Below are 24229 nucleotides of genomic sequence, written 5' to 3'. Positions count from 1 at the left end.
TCCCCGGCTACAGCGATACGACGGATGGTTCCACGCGCGCCACTAACTGTTAAAAAGCCAGCGGTAGAGGCGCGCTCACGCGGTCCTGAAGAAGCGCGTGTGAAGGAGGGACGCAGCATCTCGGCAGGTACCGTCAGTCCCGTGTGATTCTTGTCTCTTTTGAATCCGTGGTTGTTGTTCGTGTCTCCATGTCCCGTGTTTGCCTTTAGTCACAGAGTAACAGGTCATCCCGCTGATCTTTAGTTTATTAGTGTATACATGTATGTGTCATCCCGCTGATCTTTACTTTATTAGTGTATACATGTATGTGTCATCCCGCTGATCTTTAGTTTATTAGTGTTTACATTTATGTTATAATACAGTGCGCGTTATTAAAGCATGTTATTGCTGCTGGTGTCGCCTGATGGTCAGTCACACTGGACCCTCTCGGACCAGACATGTGGTCTTCTAGAGACACTTTGAGACCTACGTCTCGGTCCTCACGTAGGCCATCTGGGTCTGTCCGCGCGCCGCAGTCCACATCTGTCAGCGCGGATGAGACGCGAACCCGCCTCAACATGTGAGAGAAGGCAGAGGTGTTTAAAGCGGACATGAGACAAGTAGGAAGCGTCCTCAGATGGAGAAAATGGTTCTTTATAAAAGCGTTATAGTTATGTCAGCCAACAAGGCGACACATCAAGACCAAGAAAAGTTGCGTTATTACCAACAGCGTGATGATGAAACGCGGCTGTAACAGTATTGACACGGAAGGAGTCGCACTGCCTACGTGCGCTCGGCTGCATAGCGGATGCTGACGTGACGTCACGAGCTCTCAACATGACTGAGTCTCTGCCTCACTGTAGCCCGAGACCAATTAATAAAGTCACGTGATAAACGTCGTTGTCAAACCCTTGCATGCTGCCACCACCCTTTCGTTGGTCTATATATATATATATATATATATATATATATATATATATATATATATATATATATATATATATATATACATATATATATATACATATATATATATATATATATATATATACATATATATATATATATATATATATATATATACATATATATATATATATATATATATATATATATATATATATACATATATATATAGATATATATATATATATATATAGATGTATATATATATATATACATATATATACACATAGATAGATAGATAGATAGATAGATAGATAGATAGATAGATAGACATTCACAGCAATGTCTCTTTCCAGAAATCATGACAAGTTACTGGGGATAAGATAATCCACAAACCGTGTTGTGAGCAGTTTCATGTAACTAACAAGGTCTGCAACTACGGGCTGAGACCGAAACCTAAACAAGTCGGTAGGCCTATACAAACATGAATCATGAAAATATAAAAGTCAGACTTAAATTCTAGCTATAAGAACCCCCTGGGACCTGAACGCCAGAGAAACATGATAAGGCCCTAGTGTACCCTTCCACTGAAAGAAAAACACGAAAACATGATGAAGTGTCTTCTTGGATGCTCCTTCGGTGGATACAACATGCTGTGCACTAATGGCAGCCCTTAAATGGCGAAAACATGATGTGGCAATTGCATAATCTTGCAGACTTAGACACTTGTCAGATCAAAAAGGTTATGTAGTGTTGTGACAGCTGTGAAAGCCCCACTCGATAATTTCACAGAGATCAGAATGTAATAACCCACAAAATTATTCAGTATGAGTGCAGAATCAATCACACAATGCAAGACCGCGTCCACCGTGTCTTTCATCTACTATCAGTGTGGAATGTCAGGGTCTTATTTTAGTGTGAGTGCTGAGTGGGTCTCGTGACAGATTGTTGCATGGGTCACAATGGCATGGAAAGTGAGTGGGCCTGTGGGAGGGGGATACGCCAGTGGGACCAGTGGAACCAGTGGGATTAGCGTGACCCTGCTGTGGCAGGTACAGACGAGGGCCTGGGGACGCACAGAGGTCAAACGAGTCTAACTAAAGCCTCCACAGGCAGGAGGGTTCAAACGTGTCCATTCACCAAGTAGCTCTTGCTCCTTTAATTATATAAACTATATTGGCTCAGGTCACCGGGCATTAGGAGTGTGGGTCTTTTATTACACGAGCTATTTATAATGCAAATACACATTGTTGGTTTTTCAGTCCACTTGGTGTTGCTGAGGTTTCTAGATGGTCATGGCTAAAGTCAGGATTGGCAGGAGTGTGCATGTGTGTGTGTGTGTGTGTGTGTGTGTGTGTGTGTGTCTTCATCCGTCCTGCTGTTAGCATGTCACGCTCTCATACTTACTTCACTGCACTGCCGCAGCCTTTAAAGGAAGTGCTCTCAGTGTAAATAAGACAACGCTCTGAACAAACCACTGGGCTCTCTCGAGTGTGCTTAATGCAACTGGGAACGGTTGTGTGTTAGTCGATGTGTTAGACTCATCGATCATCTCGGCCCGCGGTCATGCATGTCTCTGTTGTTTATTCTGCCTGTATTAAAGAACTTTGCTCAGCTGGTGTTTTAAATGAAGAATTTGATTTGTGTGTTGTGAACAGTTCTAGTTGTCCCATCAGCAGTTGGATGAGCAGTAACTAATGCCCTGCCCTGAAACACGACTACACAACTATGACTACGCTCAAACCTGAGGTCACATGAAAGTCACATGAATGAGGTATCTTTTTTTACCACAGTGTTTAAAGCCATCGACAGCCAGAGAGCATCATGGGAGGAGCAGTGGTGGACGACGGACCTCCCGGGGTGAAGGCCCCGGACGGCGGCTGGGGCTGGGCGGTGTTGGCCGGCGGCTTCGTCGTCACGGGCTTCTCTTACGCCTTCCCCAAGGCCGTCAGCGTCTTCTTCAAGGAGCTGATCCGAGAGTTCGACGTCGGCTACAGCGACACGGCCTGGATCTCATCCATCCTGCTCGCCATGCTGTACGGGACAGGTAGGGGCGGGACACGCCGCGCCATGCAGGTACCGTCCTGTACGAGTGCACGTACCGTCCTGTACGCGTGCACGTACCGTCCTGTACGCGTGCACGTACCGTCCTGTGCTGGTACCGTCCTGTACGCGTACAGGTACCATCCTGTACACGTGCACGTACCGTCCTGTGCTGGTACCGTCCTGTACGCGTGCAGGTACCGTCCTGTACGCGTGCAGGTACCGTCCTGTATGCGTGCACGTACCGTCCTGTACGCATGCAGGTACCGTCCTGTATGCGTGCACGTACCGTCCTGTACGCATGCAGGTACCGTCTTGTACGCATGCAGGTACCGTCCATACCGCGTGCAGGTACCGTCCTGTGCAAGTACCGTCCTGTGCAGGTACCGTCCTGTACGCATGCAGGTACCGTCCTGTACGCATGCAGGTACCGTCCTGTACAGGTACCGTCCTGTGCAGGTACCGTCCTGTACGCATGCAGGTACCGTCCTGTACAGGTACCGTCCTGTACACGTGCAGGTACCGTCCTGTACGCGTGCACGTACCGTCCTGTACGCATGCAGGTACCGTCCTGTACAGGTACCGTCCTGTGCAGGTACCGTCCTGTATGCATGCAGGTACCGTCCTGTACGCGTGCACGTACCGTCCTGTACGCATGCAGGTACCGTCCTGTACAGGTACCGTCCTGTGCAGGTACCGTCCTGTACGCATGCAGGTACCGTCCTGTACGCGTGCACGTACCGTCCTGTACGCATGCAGGTACCGTCCTGTACAGGTACCGTCCTGTGCAGGTACCGTCCTGTACGCATGCAGGTACCGTCCTGTACGCGTGCACGTACCGTCCTGTACGCATGCAGGTACCGTCCTGTGCAGGTACCGTCCTGTGCAGGTACCGTCCTGTACGCGTGCACGTACCGTCCTGTCTTCTTCAAGGAGCTGATCCGAGAGTTCGACGTCGGCTACAGCGACACGGCCTGGATCTCATCCATCCTGCTCGCCATGCTGTACGGGACAGGTAGGGGCGGGACACGCCGCGCCATGCAGGTACCGTCCTGTACGCGTGCAGGTATCGTCCTGTGCACGTACTGTCCTGTACGCATGCAGGTACCGTCCTGTATGCGTGCACGTACCGTCCTGTACGCGTGCACGTACCGTCTTGTACGCATGCAGGTACCGTCCATACCGCGTGCAGGTACGGTCCTGTGCAGGTACCGTCCTGTACGCATGCAGGTACCGTCCTGTACGCGTGCACGTACCGTCCTGTACGCATGCAGGTACCGTCCTGTGCAGGTACCGTCCTGTACGCGTGCAGGTACCGTCCTGTACGCGTGCAGGTACCGTCCTGTACGTGTGCAGGTACCGTCCTGTGCAGGTACCGTCCTGTACACATGCAGGTACCGTCCTGTACGCGTGCAGGTACCGTCCTGTACGCGTGCAGGTACCGTCCTGTGCAGGTACCGTCCTGTACGTGCGTGCTAACGGACTGACCGTGCTTCCTCAGGCCCCGTGTGCAGCGTGCTGGTGAACAGGTTTGGCTGCCGGCCGGTGATGATGGTCGGAGGGCTCTTTGCCTCTCTGGGGATGATTCTGGCCTCCTTCGCCACCAGCATCATTCACATCTACCTCTGCACCGGAGTCATCACAGGTACGGGAAGGCAGAGCAGCTGATCAGCTGACACTCATGACATACAACATGCTGCTGATTTTGCAACGTGTAATACTTTGTACATCACCCACATGTTTTTATTTTTATGAGGAGCAAATCCCAGACTGCAGGGGGGTTGCCAGTACATGGTGGCTTTACCGAGTCTTCGGGCTTAAGTTAATGAATACCCACCATAAGTAACACCTGAAGACTAGGAGGGGGGGGGGGGGTATCTAGTCTCTGGTTACTGGGGTTCATTCGTTTGATGCTTTGTATGATTTGATAGTTCTGGAGCAGTTTGAAGACACTGTTCCTGTGTGGACCTTGAGGCAGGCCTCGGGACGATGCTCTGTACAGAGGAAACAAAGTAATTTTCAACCCATAGGGAAACGGTGGGAGGAAGGAGCCGGTCCCCAGCAGGGTAGACTGGAAAGGACCGCACATGGTCAGTTGCTTGTTGAGACCAATGTCGTTCCTGTAAGGGCAGGGGACATTGGAAGGCTGAATGCCAAATACCAACAGTGAGTTCAATGGTGGGAATGTTGAACCTTCCGCATTGGCTGTTCTGGTCCCAGCGGTCAGTCATGCAGTTCCTCCATGTGCGTTTCCTTCCTGTGAGCAGGTAGAACCAGGAGAGGATTGCAGCTTGGAAGACTCTGGTTTCTCAGGTTTTGTAATGGGTTTAAATATACTGCCTGTCCCATTGCATAAGCTGGACCTTGACTGTGGTTTGGTTCAGGGCGAGGTGGCCATGAGTGTACTGGTAGCGTTGCCAATTGGAGGGGTGGATATCATTCTGGGAAACGATCTGGCTGGAAACAGTGTATGGGCTCACGGTCCGCCACCCCCTATAGTAACACCTTTTCCCTCGGTTCCGAAGATACCTGATGAGAATGCGCAGTCGTTGCCTGGTGTTTGTACCGCTTGCTCAGTTACCCAAGGTTTGTGCCGTGGAGACACAGAACCTGAGGTTGAGCAGATTATCACAGATGAGAGTTTGGCTGTCTCCCAAAGGTTATTCAAAGTGATCAGGGTTCCAAATGTTCCTCATTTGTTTGCTTAAGTTTTGAAGCAGCTCCGGGTGGAGCCACCTTCAGAGCAAAGGGGCATTGGAGAGATTTCACCAAACTCTTAAGTCCCTGTGAGCTACTGCGTTGAGTTTAATCAAGACTGGGGGTGGGGGGGAGGGCTTCCCTGGTTGCTGTTAGCTGCCAGAGAGGTTGTACAGGAGAGCACTGGGTTCAGCCCAAACAAGCTTGTGTCCAAACACAAGTAAGTGGCCTACGGTTCGTGGGCCACTTACTCATGATCCGGTTGCCCAACCGGAAACCCCTCGAAATTTGATTGATTATATTAATGGTTTCCGTCATCAGTTGTACTTTGCTGGGGAGAAGGCTAAAGACAGCTTTGCCTCTGCTGTGGAAAAACTGAAGAGCCTTTACGACTGAAGAGCTGAGATCCACCAGTTCAGTCCTGGCCATCAGGTTCTTGCTTTGTTGCCACTTGAACCAAAGAGGTTCAGTTTTGCGTCAAGTTTCTGAGCAGAACTATTTGTTGTCGATTGCAGAGCGGATGAGGAAAACTAAAATGTGCCATGTAAATCTCTTAAAATCCTATTACACTCATTGGTCAGAGCCTTCTGCATTGGGAGAAAGTGGGCAACATCAGGCCGTCAGACCTGCGCTGATGGCACGGACTGCAGGAAGACAGTTGCTGCTTAATTTGACGGTACGTGAGGAGGATGGGGTGGTTTGCCCTGATGAGTCTGTTGCGAGGCCTGGGAACCTCGTTCCCGCATCCTGGACGCCGACCTGGTCTGGGATTATCATAAGGCACACCCCGACAAACCCAGTAAATCGCCTGGAAGTTTTTCATTGTACTGTCATGTTTTCATGTTGCCGGTCCAGCGGCTCCCTTGTGTTTCCTGTTTCCCTGTCCTCTTGTCTACTGTGTGCACCTGTGTGGTCTGGTTCCTGTCGCTACTTTTGCTCTGTTCCACCAGATTTCTGTTTGTTTTTGAGAATCAGGCTTTTGATGCTCCTGCCGTCTTTTTTCTTTTTTAAATAATAGTTACTTTTTTTCAACACGCATCTGCATTTGGGTCCTCTCGCCGATATTTAATATTACAGATTTCCAATTGAGCTGGATTGAGAAATGTGTCCATTCTGGTAAGGCAGCTCACCATCTGACAGTACCTCTATAGCCCACCAGGTGGCGGTCTGATAGCCACCAGTCTAATGGACTTTGCGGGGCACATTCATGCTGTCTGGTGGAATACCTGTTGGATATTTATGACAAGTTGTATTGTCCAGGAGGAATAGCAGCATCATGAGTCCTGCGACCCAGAACCTGCAGCGAGACCATCACACTTTACTTTCTTCTACTGAAGCAAACACTTTATTCAACCATACTTTTTGGGGGATGAAATGAAGTGGAGTGTTAAAAACTATATTCCTGCAATACATTGTTTGTACATAACAGGCCAAAAATAATTCTGAGACGATACAAGGAATGCAGAATGAGTCTGCTTCACCACAAAACAACAAAGACGTGTCAGTGTTCATCCCCCTCTGATTTATTCACAGCATGGACGCTCACGTGGAGACTGATGGGAACGCGTCGTGGTCACGGTGTTAATGACAAATGACGGTGAAGGTCTGCCTCTCCTCAGGTCTGGGTCTGGCGTTGAACTTCCAGCCGTCCCTGATCATGCTGAATCGCTACTTCAGTGAGAAACGCCCTCTCGCCAACGGCTTGGCAGCGGCGGGCAGCCCTGTGGCGCTGTGCTGTCTCTCCCCACTGGGACAGATGCTCCAGTACAAGTATGGCTGGAGGGGCGGCTTCCTCATCCTGGGAGGCATACTCCTCAACTGCTGTGCCTGCGGGGCCCTCATGAGGCCCCTGTTGCCCCCTAAGAAACTGGAGGAAGGCCCTCCCACGGCTGCAGAGGAGAAGAAGCCCCAGCCCAAGAAGAAACTGTTGGACTTCAGCGTGTTCAAGGACAGGGGCTTCCTCGTCTACACCATCGCGGCGTCCATCATGGTGCTGGGCCTGTTCGTGCCCCCTGTGTTCGTGGTAAGCTATGCTAAAGGCCTGGGCTACGAGGACACCACGTCCGCGCTGCTGCTCACCATCTTGGGATTCGTGGACATGTTTGCCCGGCCCGCGTCGGGGTTCATCGCGGGCTTGAAGTGGGTGCGGCCCCGAAGCATCTACCTGTTCAGCTTCGCTATGATCTTCAACGGGATCACCGACCTCGTGGGATCTCAGGTACCAGTGCAGACTGATGGTGTACTTAGACCAGGTGCCTGTCTGTAGACCAATGCTCTGCAATCTTCTGTTCCTCTCCGTGCAGGCAAAGGACTATGCGAGTCTAGTGGTCTTCTGTATGTTCTTTGGTATGTCCTATGGCATGGTGGGGGCGCTGCAGTTCGAGGTCCTCATGACCATCGTAGGGACGGAGAAGTTCTCCAGCGCCCTCGGCCTGGTTCTGCTGATGGAAGCCATTGCTGTGCTGCTGGGACCTCCTGGAGCAGGTCAGAGACCTCATTCAGTTCAGTTTGCTGATCCAGCGTCAGATAAACTCTGGTATCTTCAGCCTCATCCCTTTCACACTTCACTTTTTCATCTGTGATCAGTCACAGTCTTAACCTCAGTAACTTGGTGCCTTTAAGTACGCCAACAAAATATACATTCAATGTGTTTGTCGTAGAAATCACACTTATTTATTAAATAGTTTCACCTGATGTGAACAAATCTAAATGAACAAATGTCCCACAATGAGTGGGCTGAATCTCTGCTGAGTCAGCAACTAAACTGCAGCCGAGACAAAGACTCAGACCGAAGCGTTGAGCCAGAAGAAGTTGTTGCTTCACAGATTATTACATTCTGATATTTTCCTTGGACGAGGTTCACGTCATGAGAACTCACTGGTGTCCTCGTTCTCTCCACCAGGTCGCCTCTTGGATACCACCCATCAGTACATGCACGTCTTCCTGCTGGCGGGCTGCGAGGTCACGCTGTCGGCCATTGTCCTCGCCCTTGGCAACTTCCTCTGCCTCCGCGGGAGAAAGAAGGACCCCGAGGCCAAGATGGAGATGGCGGTCACTGCTGCAGAGAAGGAGGGGTTCAACTGTGGGGAGGAGGGCGAGGAAGATCTTGAAGATGAAGAGCCGGTGGAAAGGGAGAAGGGAAAATACAGTGCTCTGATGGCTGGGGAGGAGGTGACGATGGAGAAGGAGATGGGGGACAACGGGGGAGAGAGAACAGCTCGCTAAGGAGAGTAAGACGAGACAACTCAGGGAATAAGAAAACTCTGGAGAAGAATGAGGAAATACATGTGGACATGTAAGGAGGAATGAATAAAAGAGTAATAAGCGAGTATAAAGAGAAATATAGACAAGAGAAATACAAATAGATAGATATGTACTTTATTAATCCCCAAGGGGAAATAAAAAAAAATATTTTCAAATGCGAAAATAGTACAAATATATAAAAGGATAAAATAGACAGAAATAAATAAATTAATAAGTGCAAAAAAATGGTTTATTTGTATAGTAGTATTTCAGGATTTATTCTTTTATCAGTCTTCATATTTCCATATTTAAAATGTATTCTTCTATATTTTCCTTTATATTTCAACATTTGATATTTCTTCTATTTATTTCTCTTTATATTTCCCCATTTATTTAACAATGTATTCTTTTATTTATTAATCTATACATTTCCACATATCGTCAAGTCTTTTATATATTGAAGCCGTCTGTGATACTGCGTCTAGAGCTTTAATTTTTCTACAGATGTATTCTGTTATCAAGGCGTTCCTTTAACTTCATAGCACACACGAAGCAGTGATGAAGACCTTCATGATGAGGAACCAGCGTCTCACGACCGCCTGGGATTCTTGGACATACTCTTCACTTTGCTGGCAACACATGAGTACATACAAACACCTCCATCTCCTCATCTGCTACATGTACTCACACACACTTCACTACAGCAGTGTGTTCCTGTCCTCAGCACCGTTGTCCACAGATGGATCCTGTTTGACTCCATTCAGGACCGGAGCCACGCCCCGACCACCTGAATGATTGACATCCGTCACAGTGATGAAGACTTACGCTCCACTGGCTACCACTCCTGGCCTTTTCTCCAGCTTCCAGCCACAGCTCACAGCCTTCCTCACCAGTCGGGGTGTTTCTGGAGGACGACGGCCATTGGAAAAGGTGTTGGAAAGAAAAAACTATTTCAAGGACCAGTGTGTAGGAGAGAGGGACCTATGGACAGAACCGCTGCATACACTGTCTGTAGAAAGGACCAAACACTGGAGAGAGAATAGGGCACCAGGCAGGGACTCACAGGCCCGATCCCAGTCTCCACTGTATGAGAGAGAGAGAGAGAGAGAGAGAGAGAGAGAGAGAGAGAGAGAGAGAGAGAGAGAGAGAGAGAGAGAGAGAGAGCGAGAGAGAGAGAGAGAGAGAATTTTGTGATTGAAGCTATTTTGACAAAAACGAGTAAATAAATTATTTGAAATGACATTTCATCTCTGGAGGGAAGATCCTGGGAGATGTAAAGTCAGGGAGTAAAAAGTATTTAATATCCACAACTGTACACAATATATTTTTTATGAAGTCATGGTCACATGACATGTTGCGGCAAAGAGCTGTCCCATTCATATTTACACCATGTCAGGCCCTTCCAGCTCTCACACTCATTTAGCAGGCGACGTCAGTGTGTCCCTGAGGGCTCTGGGTTTGAGGCCTTAGGGAGACTTTGGGTCTTTCTGTTTTATCGTTTGTTCCCCGACTGCTTGGAGACGCGGTCCCGTTGCTGCCTGGTCCTCTGGTCTGTACTTGACCGAGCGTGTTGGTCTGTGTGGTGTACTCAGCTCATGAACGCACGTCCCATGTTGGCTTGACCCCTCTGGTCTGCTTTACGGCGGTCTGCTGTGTTGTGTGTTATGTGTGATGTTGTAACCCGTGTGTTCGATGCCCTCTGGCACAGCCTGCTGCACTGCCGCCGCTATTTTTCAGTGATGTCCAACACAGCCATGTGATGCCTGTTTAAATAAATACATATATTTTGTGTGGAGATGTGACTCAATGACATTTGTTCCATTCAGCGACAGGATTACAGGCAGAGATCTCAATGATCAGAGTGATTAGGACATGCAGGATGAGACCTGGATTAACCCCTGAAGCTCCCCCTCCCCTCCTCACTAAGCGACACAAACGAGGTACAAGTAAATCATTTATTTACAGTTTAAGTACACAAATACAGTGGCAAATATAAATGTGAGAAAGTGAATCTTGCCGATCTGGTCACTTACAGAGTTCACTAGGTGTTGAGCGGCTGACCAAAGAGGTCAAGGGTCAAAAGTCCAAAACAAGAGAATGAGCAGGAGAACAAACTACAACAGGCCACTTCAGTCTGATACACATGGCAAAGTTATCAAAGCCAGGAAAGTCTGACCGCTTGTGTTAGAAAAGAAAACAGAACTAAAACTCTGCTCATGTGAAAGGTTCCCTCAGCTTCCCTCTCAACAAAGATCACTCCAGAGGAGTTTACACACCTGTAACGGCCAAACAACAAACACCTTGCAGAGGCTGCAGTGGAATAGTCCTTTTTGGTGAGGAACCTTCCTGACTGAGGGGAATGAGCCGAAGTACCGAAGCAGCCGCCATGATGAGCGCCAGCCAGATTCTCTAAACGCAAAGGAAAGGAGCTTCATGCCTCCTAACTGAGCTCCTTCAGCTTAGGAACCACTGGAACCTCCTTAACGAAAGGAAAGGAGATAATGCCGACCCACAATCCTTTGCGGCGGCAACATTTAAAGTGACGTTTCATTCGTTCGTTCACGAGAACAAACGATCATGAAGACAAACGCAGATCATGAAAATAATAAGTAGCGTAACTTGGAAATGTTTTTCATTAATCTGTTTAACTCTACAAACGTTACGTTGCTGTTGCTTAACACGCTGTAAAGTGATGAAACAGCTGTAAAGTGATGAAACAGCTGTAAAGTGATCAAACTGCTGTAAAGTGATCAAACTGCTGTAAAGTGATCAACAGCTGTAAAGTGATGAAACAGCTGTATTAATATTCTCTCTGGTGTTGAACTGCAGCTTCTTTTATGTTACTTTAGTTACAGAAGCATTAATAAAAGAGTTAAACTGGTCGAGCTCTTCAGGCTGAATCATGTTTATGATTATCATCTTTTTAATCAACTATTTTGTTACATTGCAATAAAACACTATCAAGTTGTGTTGTTTCATAAACTGTTATCTGCATATGTGTATGATCAGATTATAATCTGCATATAAACCATAACAACAACAATGGATATGAGACACACATATGACACATCGTTAGTGGGAGAACTATTTAATTCAGCAGGTTTGAAACTGAAAATCAGTTTAGTAGCTTTGTACTCTGTGTAAATTCTCTTGGTTTTACTTTCATATTCCTTCATTCAAACCTCGTTATTAAAGTACACAGGTGTCAAAAGTATTCACATTCATTACTTAAGTATAGATACTAGGATTTAGAAATACTTTTGTAAAAGTAGAAGTATCAACTCAAGCTTTTTACTTAGTAAAAGTATAAAAGTACTGGGTTTCAAAACTACTTATAAGTAAAAAAGTAAAAGTAATGTAAGGGGATTTTTTTTCCATTCAGGACAAATTCTTCAGCCGGTCTCAGGGGCCTATAGTGCACTACCCCACCTCCCCCAAGACAATCATTTTTCTAAAGGCCACAATGACTATAATGTTGTATTAAAATGGTATATTTAAAAATGTGGGATGCACTAGGCTACCTGTTTCAGCTGCATATATGCCCATTGAAAATGATCCCATTTTATTACAATGCAATACATTAAAGTACCATATGTGTACTACTGAGCATTAACATGCATTTCATGGAGCGGAAGACATGATAATAACTAGTTGCCTTTAAGTATTGTAATATGTATGTTGAAAAAAGTCCATACAAGCCATATCTCACGCCAAAAACAGTCCTAGGCGCGTTGGTTCCTCTTTAGACTCCCGCTAAGGAGCGCACCTGTAAACCTATCCGCTGCATAGACATCCTATTTACCTCAAACAGACAGTCGCGGGAGAAACTCACGCGACCGGGGAACCGCCGGCAGAGAGGAGCAGAGAGACGGAGGTATCGGGCTCTCACGTCTCACGCATTGAACGTGACTGTCCCTCCCGGCACAACAGCTATTCGGCGCCGCGTATTTCTCGTCGCGAGTTCTCCGAGACGACATATTTGCAATCGGCTTCTCTGCTGTCCTTGCTGGAGAGTGACGTGATTGTAACGGTTGATTTGTGTCATGTTCAGGTGCATCGCGTAAAAAACCAATAGGGTGTCGGATGGTATATACTTCTCATCCATCCACAATCAAATTCACTCTATCCGGATGGCGCGATTTATCTGGCTAACCGGAGTGAAAAACAAACCAAAATGAAATAGTAACGAGGCTATTTTTAAAAAGTAGGGAGTAGAAAGTACAGATATGTGCGTGAAAATGTAAGGAGTAGAATTAAAAAGTAGTCTGAAAAATAAATACTCCAGTAAAGTATAGATACTCCAAATTCCTACTTAAGTAGAGTAACGAAGTATTTGTACTTCGTTACTTGACACCTCTGTTAAAGTAATATATGCTGCAGACAGACTGACGTCACTAACATCGCCTGCCGTCGCGTCATAACTGCGTTGCTTCGTGAAACTGTTAAAAAGCCAGCGGTAGAGGCGCGCTCACGCGGTCCTGAAGAAGCGCGTGTGAAGGAGGGACGCAGCATCTCGGCAGGTACCGTCAGTCCCGTGTGATTCTTGTCTCTTTTGAATCCGTGGTTGTTGTTCGTGTCTCCATGTCCCGTGTTTGCCTTTAGTCACAGAGTAACAGGTCATCCCGCTGATCTTTAGTTTATTAGTGTATACATGTATGTGTCATCCCGCTGATCTTTACTTTATTAGTGTATACATGTATGTGTCATCCCGCTGATCTTTACTTTATTAGTGTATACATGTATGTGTCATCCCGCTGATCTTTAGTTTATTAGTGAATACATGTATGTGTCATCCCGCTGATCTTTAGTTTATTAGTGAATACATGTATGTGTCATCCCGCTGATCTTTAATTTATTAGTGAATACATTTATGTTATAATACAGTGCGCGTTATTAAAGCCTGTTATTGCTGCTGGTGTCGCCTGATGGTCAGTCACACTGGACCCTCTCGGACCAGACATGTGGTCTTCTAGAGACACTTTGAGACATATCACTGTAAAGTGTGATAGCGGTCCAGACCTACATGAAATGAGTTAACTTTACTCAGCTATCAAAAAAAAGTCATTTCTTACTCCTTTTTTTTTTTTTTTACCAGTTACTTGCAGGTCAAAAATAACCAATTTACTAATTATTTTGAGTTAAGCTAACGTGATACACTCAAGTAAGAAATGCGGCTGGTGTGTGAGCAGAAGCCAACATTCAGTCCACACGGTGGGTCGAGCTGAGTCAGAAGCTGAGTCAAGAAAGACGGCTTGGATTTTCTATTTTGAGAACTATTAGTAAGTTATGAAGCAAACAATAACTGTGTGTAAAATCTCTTACTGCTGCTAATGTTGAAAGACACTTCAATATGTAAACTAGGGGATACTTGAACAGGCTGCCTTGTGGTTATGGGACGACAAATCATCCCTCTGAGCGAGTCAGTTTGATGTACAATTATCAGTGTTACACAACGTTGTGTCATGGTTGTGGGTCATCGTTTGTTGTTTTTTTTATAAAGTTTTAACCAAGACTAAAGTTAAACCATGACTAAAGTTATAACCCTGATAGTTAAGTATATCTCAGACCGCTGTCAACTCACCTGTTAGGGTTACAATTTGATGTCTACCAGAGAGTGACAACAGTGGTTAAGGTCATGAACCACCTGCATGAGAAATGCATGCCGTATGGACCGGTTGAACCGGAATCCTGTACAGCCCTGATGTGTTTAGAATAGTCATTTGAAGTAAGCTATCCTAGTCAAAAGTACATCATGAGTGAAGTTTTAAGTAAAAGGCAATCGGTTTGCAAGCTTTTTTTTTTTTTTTTTTTTTTTTTAAGTAAAGTTAACTAATCGGGTTTTACGGTGTGCGTCTCGGTCCTCACGTAGGCCACCTGGGTCGCGCGCCGCGGTCCACATCTGACAGATGTGGACAGATGTGGACCGCGGCGCGCGACCCAGATGGCCTACGTGAGGACCGAGACGTAGGTCTCAAAGTGTCTCTCAGAAGACCACATGTCTGGTCCGAGAGGGTCCAGTGTGACTGACCATCAGGCGACACCAGCAGCAATAACATGCTTTAATAACGCGCACTGTATTATAACATAAATGTAAACACTAATAAACTAAAGATCAGCGGGATGGCACATACATCTATTCACTAATAAACTAAAGATCAGCGGGATGACACATACATGTATACACTAATAAACTAAAGATCAGCGGGATGACACATACATGTATACACTAATAAACCCGCCCCAATACGTGAGAGAAGGCACATGAGGACGCGTCCTCAGCTGGACAAAAGGGCTATTTATGAAGCGTTATAGTTATGTCAGCCAACAAGGCGACACATCAAGACCAAGAAAAGTTGCGTTATTACCAAGAGCGTGACGGTGAAACGCGGCTGTAACAGTATTGACACGGGAGGAGGCGCACTGTCTACGTGCGCTCCGCTGCATAGCGGATGCTGACGTGACGTCACGAGCTCTCAACATGACTGAGTCTCTGCCTCACTGTAGCCCGAGACCGATTTTACCTTATAGTCACGTGATAAACGTCGTTGTTAAATCCTTTGTTAAACCCTTGCATGCTGTTGTTAAACCTCTGCATGCTGCCACCATCCTAATTAACCACACAGACTGCCTATATATATATATATATATATAGAGAGAGAGAGAGAGAGAGAGAGAGAGAGAGAGAGAGAGAGAGAGAGATTGTTGCATGGGTCACAATGGCATGGAAAGTGAGTGAGCCTGTGGGAGGGGGATACACCAGTGGGACCAGTGGGACCAGTGGAACCAGTGGGATTAGCGTGACCCTGCTGTGGCAGGTACAGACGAGGGCCTGGGGACGCACAGAGGTCAAACGAGTCTAACTAAAGCCTCCACAGGCAGGAGGGTTCAAACGTGTCCATTCACCAAGTAGCTCTTGCTCCTTTAATTATATAAACTATATTGGCTCAGGTCACCGGGCATTAGGAGTGTGGGTCTTTTATTACATGAGCTATTTATAATGCAAATACACATTGTTGTTTTTTCAGTCCACTTGGTGTTGCTGAGGTTTCTAGATGGTCATGGCTAAAGTCAGGATTGGCAGGAGTGTGCACGTGTGTGTGTGTGTGTGTGTGTGTGTGTGTGTGTGTGTGTGTGTGTGTCTTCATCCGTCCTGCTGTTAGCATGTCACGCTCTCATACTTACTTCACTGCACTGCCGCAGCCTTTAAAGGAAGTGCTCTCAGTGTAAATAAGACAACGCTCTGAACAAACCACTGGGCTCTCTCGAGTGTGCTTAATGCAACTGGGAACGGTTGTGTGTTAGTCGATGTGTTAGACTCATCGATCCTCTCGGCCCGCGGTCATGCATGTCTCTGTTGTTTATTCTGCCTGTATTAAAGAACTTTGCTCAGCTGGTGTTTTAAATGAAGAATTTGATTTGTGTGTTGTGAACAGTTCTAGTTGTCCCATCAGCAGTTGGATGAGCAGTAACTAATGCCCTGCCCTGAAACACGACTACACAACTATGACTACGCTCAAACCTGAGGTCACATGAAAGTCACATGAATGAGGTATCTTTTTTTACCACAGTGTTTAAAGCCATCGACAGCCAGAGAGCATCATGGGAGGAGCAGTGGTGGACGACGGACCTCCCGGGGTGAAGGCCCCGGACGGCGGCTGGGGCTGGGCGGTGTTGGCCGGCGGCTTCGTCGTCACGGGCTTCTCTTACGCCTTCCCCAAGGCCGTCAGCGTCTTCTTCAAGGAGCTGATCCGAGAGTTCGACGTCGGCTACAGCGACACGGCCTGGATCTCATCCATCCTGCTCGCCATGCTGTACGGGACAGGTAGGGGCGGGACACGCTGCGCCATGCAGGTACCGTCCTGTACGAGTGCACGTACCGTCCTGTACGCGTGCACGTACCGTCCTGTACGCGTGCACGTACCGTCCTGTACGCGTGCACGTACCGTCCTGTACGCGTGCAGGTACCGTCCTGTACGCGTGCAGGTACCGTCCTGTGCAGGTACCGTCCTGTACGTGCGTGCTAACGGACTGACCGTGCTTCCTCAGGCCCCGTGTGCAGCGTGCTGGTGAACAGGTTTGGCTGCCGGCCGGTGATGATGGTCGGAGGGCTCTTTGCCTCTCTGGGGATGATTCTGGCCTCCTTCGCCACCAGCATCATTCACATCTACCTCTGCACCGGAGTCATCACAGGTACTGGAAGGCAGAGCAGCTGATCAGCTGACACTCATGACATACAACATGCTGCTGATTTTGCAACGTGTAATACTTTGTACATCACCCACATGTTTTTATTTTTATGAGGAGCAAATCCCAGACTGCAGGGGGGTTGCCAGTACATGGTGGCTTTACCGAGTCTTCGGGCTTAAGTTAATGAATACCCACCATAAGTAACACCTGAAGACTAGGAGGGGGGGGGGGGGGGGGGTATCTAGTCTCTGGTTACTGGGGTTCATTCGTTTGATGCTTTGTATGATTTGATAGTTCTGGAGCAGTTTGAAGACACTGTTCCTGTGTGGACCTTGAGGCAGGCCTCGGGACGATGCTCTGTACAGAGGAAACAAAGTAATTTTCAACCCATAGGGAAACGGTGGGAGGAAGGAGCCGGTCCCCAGCAGGGTAGACTGGAAAGGACCGCACATGGTCAGTTGCTTGTTGAGACCAATGTCGTTCCTGTAAGGGCAGGGGACATTGGAAGGCTGAATGCCAAATTCCAACAGTGAGTTCAATGGTGGGAATGTTGAACCTTCCGCATTGGCTGTTCTGGTCCCAGCGGTCAGTCATGCAGTTCCTCCATGTGCGTTTCCTTCCTGTGAGCAGGTAGAACCAGGAGAGGATTGCAGCTTGGAAGGTTTCTCAGGTTTTGTAATGGGTTTAAATATACTGCCTGTCCCATTGCATAAGCTGGACCTTGACTGTGGTTTGGTCCAGGGCGAGGTGGCCATGAGTGTACTGGTAGCGTTGCCAATTGGAGGGGTGGATATCATTCTGGGAAACGATCTGGCTGGAAACAGTGTATGGGCTCACGGTCCGCCACCCCCTATAGTAACACCTTTTCCCTCGGTTCCGAAGATACCTGATGAGAATGCGCAGTCGTTGCCTGGTGTTTGTACCGCTTGCTCAGTTACCCAAGGTTTGTGCCGTGGAGACACAGAACCTGAGGTTGAGCAGATTATCACAGATGAGAGTTTGGCTGTCTCCCAAAGGTTATTCAAAGTGATCAGGGTTCCAAATGTTCCTCATTTGTTTGCTGAAGTTTTGAAGCAGCTCCGGGTGGAGCCACCTTCAGAGCAAAGGGGCATTGGAGAGATTTCACCAAACTCTTAAGTCCCTGTGAGCTACTGCGTTGAGTTTAATCAAGACTGGGAGTGTGGGTGGGGGGCTTCCCTGGTTGCTGTTAGCTGCCAGAGAGGTTGTACAGGAGAGCACTGGGTTCAGCCCAAACAAGCTTGTGTCCAAACACAAGTAAGTGGCCTACGGTTCGTGGGCCACTTACTCATGATCCAGTTGCCCAACCGGAAACCCCTCGAAATTTGATTGATTATATTAATGGTTTCCGTCATCAGTTGTACTTTGCTGGGGAGAAGGCTAAAGACAGCTTAGCCTCTGCTGTGGAAAAACTGAAGAGCCTTTACGACTGAAGAGCTGAGATCCACCAGTACAGTCCTGGCCATCAGGTTCTTGCTTTGTTGCCACTTGAACCAAAGAGGTTCAGTTTTGCGTCAAGTTTCTGAGCAGAACTATTTGTTGTCGATTGCAGAGCGGATGAAGAAAACTAAAATGTGCCATGTAAATCTCTTAAAATCCTATTACACTCATTGGTCAGAGCCTTCTGCATTGGGAGAAAGTGGGCAACATCAGGCCGTCAAACCTGCGCTGATGGCACGGACTGCAGGAAGACAGTTGCTGCTTAATTTGACGGTACGTGAGGAGGATGGGGTGGTTTGCCCTGATGAGTCTGTTGCGAGGCCTGGGAACCTCGTTCCCGCATCCTGGACGCCGACCTGGTCTGGGATTATCATAAGGCACACCCCGACAAACCCAGTAAATCGCCTGGAAGTTTTTCATTGTACTGTCATGTTTTCATGTTGCCGGTCCAGCGGCTCCCTTGTGTTTCCTGTTTCCCTGTCCTCTTGTCTACTGTGTGCACCTGTGTGGTCTGGTTCCTGTCGCTACTTTTGCTCTGTTCCACCAGAATTCTGTTTGTTTTTGAGAATCAGGCTTTTGATGCTACTGCTGTCTTTTTTTTTTTTTTTTAAAGAATAATGAATGAATGAATGAAATGAATGAAAAGTACTTTATTAATCTCCAAGGAGAAATTTTTTTGTCGTACTAGCAGCAACCCAATGCCATAAGCTAAGCTAAACACACAGATGATAGAATAAAAATAAAAAAATAAAAAAATATAATAAAATAAATAATAACAGGAACAGGGGTAACAGATATATACATAAGTAAGAAATAAGTATAAATATATATATACATACATGCAAGCAAGCGAAATGGATACATACATATATATATATACACATATCAGCACACATATACATACACACATACATACATATCTACATATACATATATACACACATACATACATATACATACATATACACATACACACACACATACATATACATATATACAAACATATACATATACATATATACATACATATACACATACCTACACATACACACCTACCCGTGGCCCACGCACATACATGTACACATATATATATATATACATACACACATATACACATATATATATATATATATATATATATATATATATATATATATATATATATATACATACACACATATACACATATATATATATATATATATATATATATATATATATATATATATATATATATACATACACATATACACACGTACACACATACATACACACGCATACACATATACATACATACATCCATGCATACATACATACATACACACATGTACACATACATACACACATGTACACATACATGCATACATATACACATACACATGTGCAAAACATACACAACAAGCAAACACAGCAGTGTATTCGGAGGATAAATTAAATGCAAACTGAAATTGAATTAAATGCAGTGTATTCAGGGGTTTGATTTAAATTAAATGTAAACTGAGTGCAATGTGCAAAATGTGCAAAATGCAAAATATATGTATGCAACATACATAACATATATACATCAGTATTATCTATATACATGTACAGTGTACAGTGAGACTTAGTCCACGGATCTGGACTCGAGGGATTTATTGTATAGCCTTATGGCCGAGCGTAGGAATGCCTTCCTGTAGCGGTCCTTGTGGCAGCGTGATGAGTCTTTTTGAAAAAGTGCTCCGCTGACCCTGCAGGAGCTGCTGGAGAGGGTGGTCCGGGTTGTCTAATATGGACAATAGTTTCTTTAGTGTCCTCTCCACCACCTGTTCCAAATGCTCCTGCTTACAGCCGATGATGGAGCCGGCTTTCTTAACCAGCTTGTTAAGTCTGTTGGTGTCACCGGCTCCAATGCTGCTCCCCCAACAGACAATGGAGAAGTACAAGACACTGGCCACAACCGACTGATAAAACAACTCCAGCATCTTGCTGCACACGTTGAAGGATCGAAGCTTCCTGAGGAACAAGAGTCGACTCATCCCCTTCTTGTAGACAGCGTTGATGTTGGCCTTCCAGTTCAGTCGGCTGTCGATGGAGACACCCAGGTACTTGTACTCCTCCACCATGTCCACGTCCTCTCCCAGGACGCTCAGAGGTCTCGGAGCTGTTGTCTTCCTCCTGAAGTCCACCACCATCTCTCTGGTCTTGCTCACGTTCAGAAGCAGAAGCAGGTGATTTGATGCCATCAGGACCTTCCGCCTTGCGCTGTTTGAGTTTCCTCAGCTGTCTTCTGACCTGGTCAGTCGTCACAGAGAGAGGGGGGAGGGGAGGTGGAAGGGTGGAAGAGCCCATTGATGTTGAGGGCTCAGTGATTGTGCAGCTCAGCAGGGGGGGCATAGAGGGAGGTGTTTGGGGGGGGGGGGGTTGGATGGGGGAGACGGAGACGGAGGGGGGCTGTGAACTAAACCTATTGAAGAAACAGTTCAGCTCGTTGGCCCTCTCCAGGGAGCCTCCTGGCTGTCTCCCTCCAACTTTGAAGCCGGTGATTTGCTTCATCCCAGTCCACACCTCCCTCGTGTTGTTATTCTGGAGTTTGGCCTCCAGCTTCCTCCTGTAGGAGTCCTTGCCCTCCCTGAGCTTCACCTGCAGGTCGCGCTGGACTCTCCTGAGCTCATCCCTGTCTCCAGACCTGAAAGCAGCTTTCTTCTTGTTAAGAAGAGCCTTCAGGTCCTTGGTGATCCAGGGCTTTTTTAGTTACTTTTAGTTACTTTTTATAGTTACTTTTTTTCAACACGCATCTGCATTTGGGTCCTCTCGCCGATATTTAATATTACAGATTTCCAATTGAGCTGGATTGATTATAAATACATACTCTATTCTAGTCATGTAAAAAGAGAAATGTGTCCATTCTGGTAAGGCAGCTCACCATCTGACAGTACCTCTATAGCCCACCAGGTGGCGGTCTGATAGCCACCAGTCTAATGGACTTTGCAGGGCACATTCATGCTGTCTGGTGGAATATGTGTTGGATATTTATGACAAGTTGTATTGTCCAGGAGGAATAGCAGCATCATGAGTCCTGCGACCCAGAACCTGCAGCGAGACCATCACACTTTACTTTCTTCCACTGAAGCAAACACTTTATTCAACCATACTTTTTTGGGGATGAAATGAAGTGGAGTATTAAAAACTATATTCCTGCAATACATTGTTTGTACATAACAGGCCAAAAATAATTCTGAGACGATACAAGGAATGCAAAATGAGTCTGCTTCACCACAAAACAACAAAGACGTGTCAGTGTTCATCCCCCTCTGATTTATTCACAGCATGGACGCTCACGTGGAGACTGATGGGAACGCGTCGTGGTCACGGTGTTAATGACGAATGACGCTGAAGGTCTGCCTCTCCTCAGGTCTGGGTCTGGCGTTGAACTTCCAGCCGTCCCTGATCATGCTGAATCGCTACTTCAGTGAGAAACGCCCTCTCGCCAACGGCTTGGCAGCGGCGGGCAGCCCTGTGGCGCTGTGCTGTCTCTCCCCACTGGGACAGATGCTCCAGTACAAGTATGGCTGGAGGGGCGGCTTCCTCATCCTGGGAGGCATACTCCTCAACTGCTGTGCCTGCGGGGCCCTCATGAGGCCCCTGTTGCCCCCTAAGAAACTGGAGGAAGGCCCTCCCACGGCTGCAGAGGAGAAGAAGCCCCAGCCCAAGAAGAAACTGTTGGACTTCAGCGTGTTCAAGGACAGGGGCTTCCTCGTCTACACCATCGCGGCGTCCATCATGGTGCTGGGCCTGTTCGTGCCCCCTGTGTTCGTGGTAAGCTATGCTAAAGGCCTGGGCTACGAGGACACCACGTCCGCGCTGCTGCTCACCATCTTGGGATTCGTGGACATGTTTGCCCGGCCCGCGTCGGGGTTCATCGCGGGCTTGAAATGGGTGCGGCCCCGAAGCATCTACCTGTTCAGCTTCGCTATGATCTTCAACGGGATCACCGACCTCGTGGGATCTCAGGTACCAGTGCAGACTGATGGTGTACTTAGACCAGGTGCCTGTCTGTAGACCAATGCTCTGCAATCTTCTGTTCCTCTCCGTGCAGGCAAAGGACTATGCGAGTCTAGTGGTCTTCTGTATGTTCTTTGGTATGTCCTATGGCATGGTGGGGGCGCTGCAGTTCGAGGTCCTCATGACCATCGTAGGGACGGAGAAGTTCTCCAGCGCCCTCGGCCTGGTTCTGCTGATGGAAGCCATTGCTGTGCTGCTGGGACCTCCTGGAGCAGGTCAGAGACCTCATTCAGTTCAGTTTGCTGATCCAGCGTCAGATAAACTCTGGTATCTTCAGCCTCATCCCTTTCACACTTCACTTTTTCATCTGTGATCAGTCACAGTCTTAACCTCAGTAACTTGGTGCCTTTAAGCACGCCAACAAAATATACATTCAATGTGTTTGTCGTAGAAATCACATTTATTTATTAAATAGTTTCACCTGATGTGAACAAATCTAAATGAACAAATGTCCCACAATGAGTGGGCTGAATCTCTGCTGAGTCAGCAACTAAACTGCAGCCCGAGACAAAGACTCAGACCGAAGCGTTGAGCCAGAAGAAGTTGTTGCTTCACAGATTATTATATTTTAATATTTTCCTTGGACGAGGTTCACGTCATGAGAACTCACTGGTGTCCTCGTTCTCTCCACCAGGTCGCCTCTTGGATACCACCCATCAGTACATGCACGTCTTCCTGCTGGCGGGCTGCGAGGTCACGCTGTCGGCCATTGTCCTCGCCCTTGGCAACTTCCTCTGCCTCCGCGGGAGGAAGAAGGACCCCGAGGCCAAGATGGAGATGGCGGTCACTGCTGCAGAGAAGGAGGGGTTCAACTGTGTGGAGGAGGTGATGATGGAGTAGATGTGGGAGAACAGGAGAAGGAGAGTAAGACGAGACAACGCAGGGAACAAGAAAACTCTGGAGAAGAATGAGGAAATACATGTGGACATGTAAGGAGGAATGAATAAAAGAGTAATAAGCGAGTATAGAGAGAAATATAGACAAGAGAAATACAAATGTGAAAATAGTACAAATATATAAAAAGATAAAATAGACAGAAATAAATGAATTAATAAATACAAAAAAGTGTTTATTTATATAATAGTATTTTGGGATTTATCACTTTCTAATTCCATATCTGAAATATATATTTATATATATTTCAACATTTGATATTTAGTCTGTGATACTGCATCTAGAGCTTTTATTTTTCTACAGATGTATTCTGTTATCAAGGCGTTTCTTTGACTTCAGACCTGCTGCACACAAAGCAGTGATGAAGACCTTCATGAAGAGGAACCACTGTTGCCGGTCTCACTTTTGTTGGGTTTTGTAGAATTGTAATAGTTTGGGTTGTAAAAACTGGACTTGCACATGTATAATAAAAAAAGGTTTAATGCATACATTAAAATGTATGAAGGTTATGATCATCAATAAGGGATATTAATATAAAATATATGTAAATGTAGCATAGGAAGGCAAGTGAAGAAATGTTTTAGGTGTGAAATTAGAAAAAAACTAACCAGCCTCCAGCCTTAAACCTAGTGAATGTGCAGTACTGACGAGCCAGTCAGGGCCTCTCTTCGGTCAGGCAGCTGTTACACTTCTAGCTGCTTCCAGTCTGGGGTTTGGACCTCGATCAAGTATTGTATCTGCTGAATATCACTAATATTTTATTAAATCTTTAATTATAACT

The 24229-nt window shown here is 46.7% G+C and overlaps 2 protein-coding genes across 2 annotated transcripts; both read left to right on the top strand.

Annotated features, from left to right (window-relative positions):
* The first annotated feature begins 56 nt into the window (after positions 1–56).
* LOC137789417 (monocarboxylate transporter 4-like) lies at positions 57–11066 on the top strand. The gene is made up of 6 exons (XM_068583000.1): positions 57–127; positions 2679–2932; positions 4430–4573; positions 7245–7843; positions 7929–8109; positions 8528–11066. The coding sequence occupies exons 2-6, from the start codon at positions 2710–2712 to the stop codon at positions 8848–8850; spliced, it is 1470 nt and encodes a 489-aa protein (XP_068439101.1). The 5' UTR covers positions 57–127; positions 2679–2709; the 3' UTR covers positions 8851–11066.
* A 2239-nt stretch (positions 11067–13305) lies between these two features.
* LOC137789999 (monocarboxylate transporter 4-like) lies at positions 13306–24212 on the top strand. The gene is made up of 6 exons (XM_068583914.1): positions 13306–13388; positions 16437–16690; positions 16915–17058; positions 21905–22503; positions 22589–22769; positions 23189–24212. Exons 2-6 carry the CDS (start codon positions 16468–16470, stop codon positions 23392–23394), a joined length of 1353 nt encoding a protein of 450 aa, XP_068440015.1. The 5' UTR covers positions 13306–13388; positions 16437–16467; the 3' UTR covers positions 23395–24212.
* The last annotated feature ends 17 nt before the right edge of the window (positions 24213–24229 follow it).

This window comes from Clinocottus analis, unplaced genomic scaffold, assembly GCF_023055335.1.
Source record: "Clinocottus analis isolate CAN_PGR_092001 unplaced genomic scaffold, fCliAna1.0.p SCAF_19, whole genome shotgun sequence".
Classification (NCBI taxonomy): Eukaryota; Metazoa; Chordata; class Actinopteri; order Perciformes; family Cottidae; genus Clinocottus; species Clinocottus analis.
Note: the sequence above shows the minus strand (reverse complement) of the source record. Positions and strands in the feature narration are given on the sequence as shown.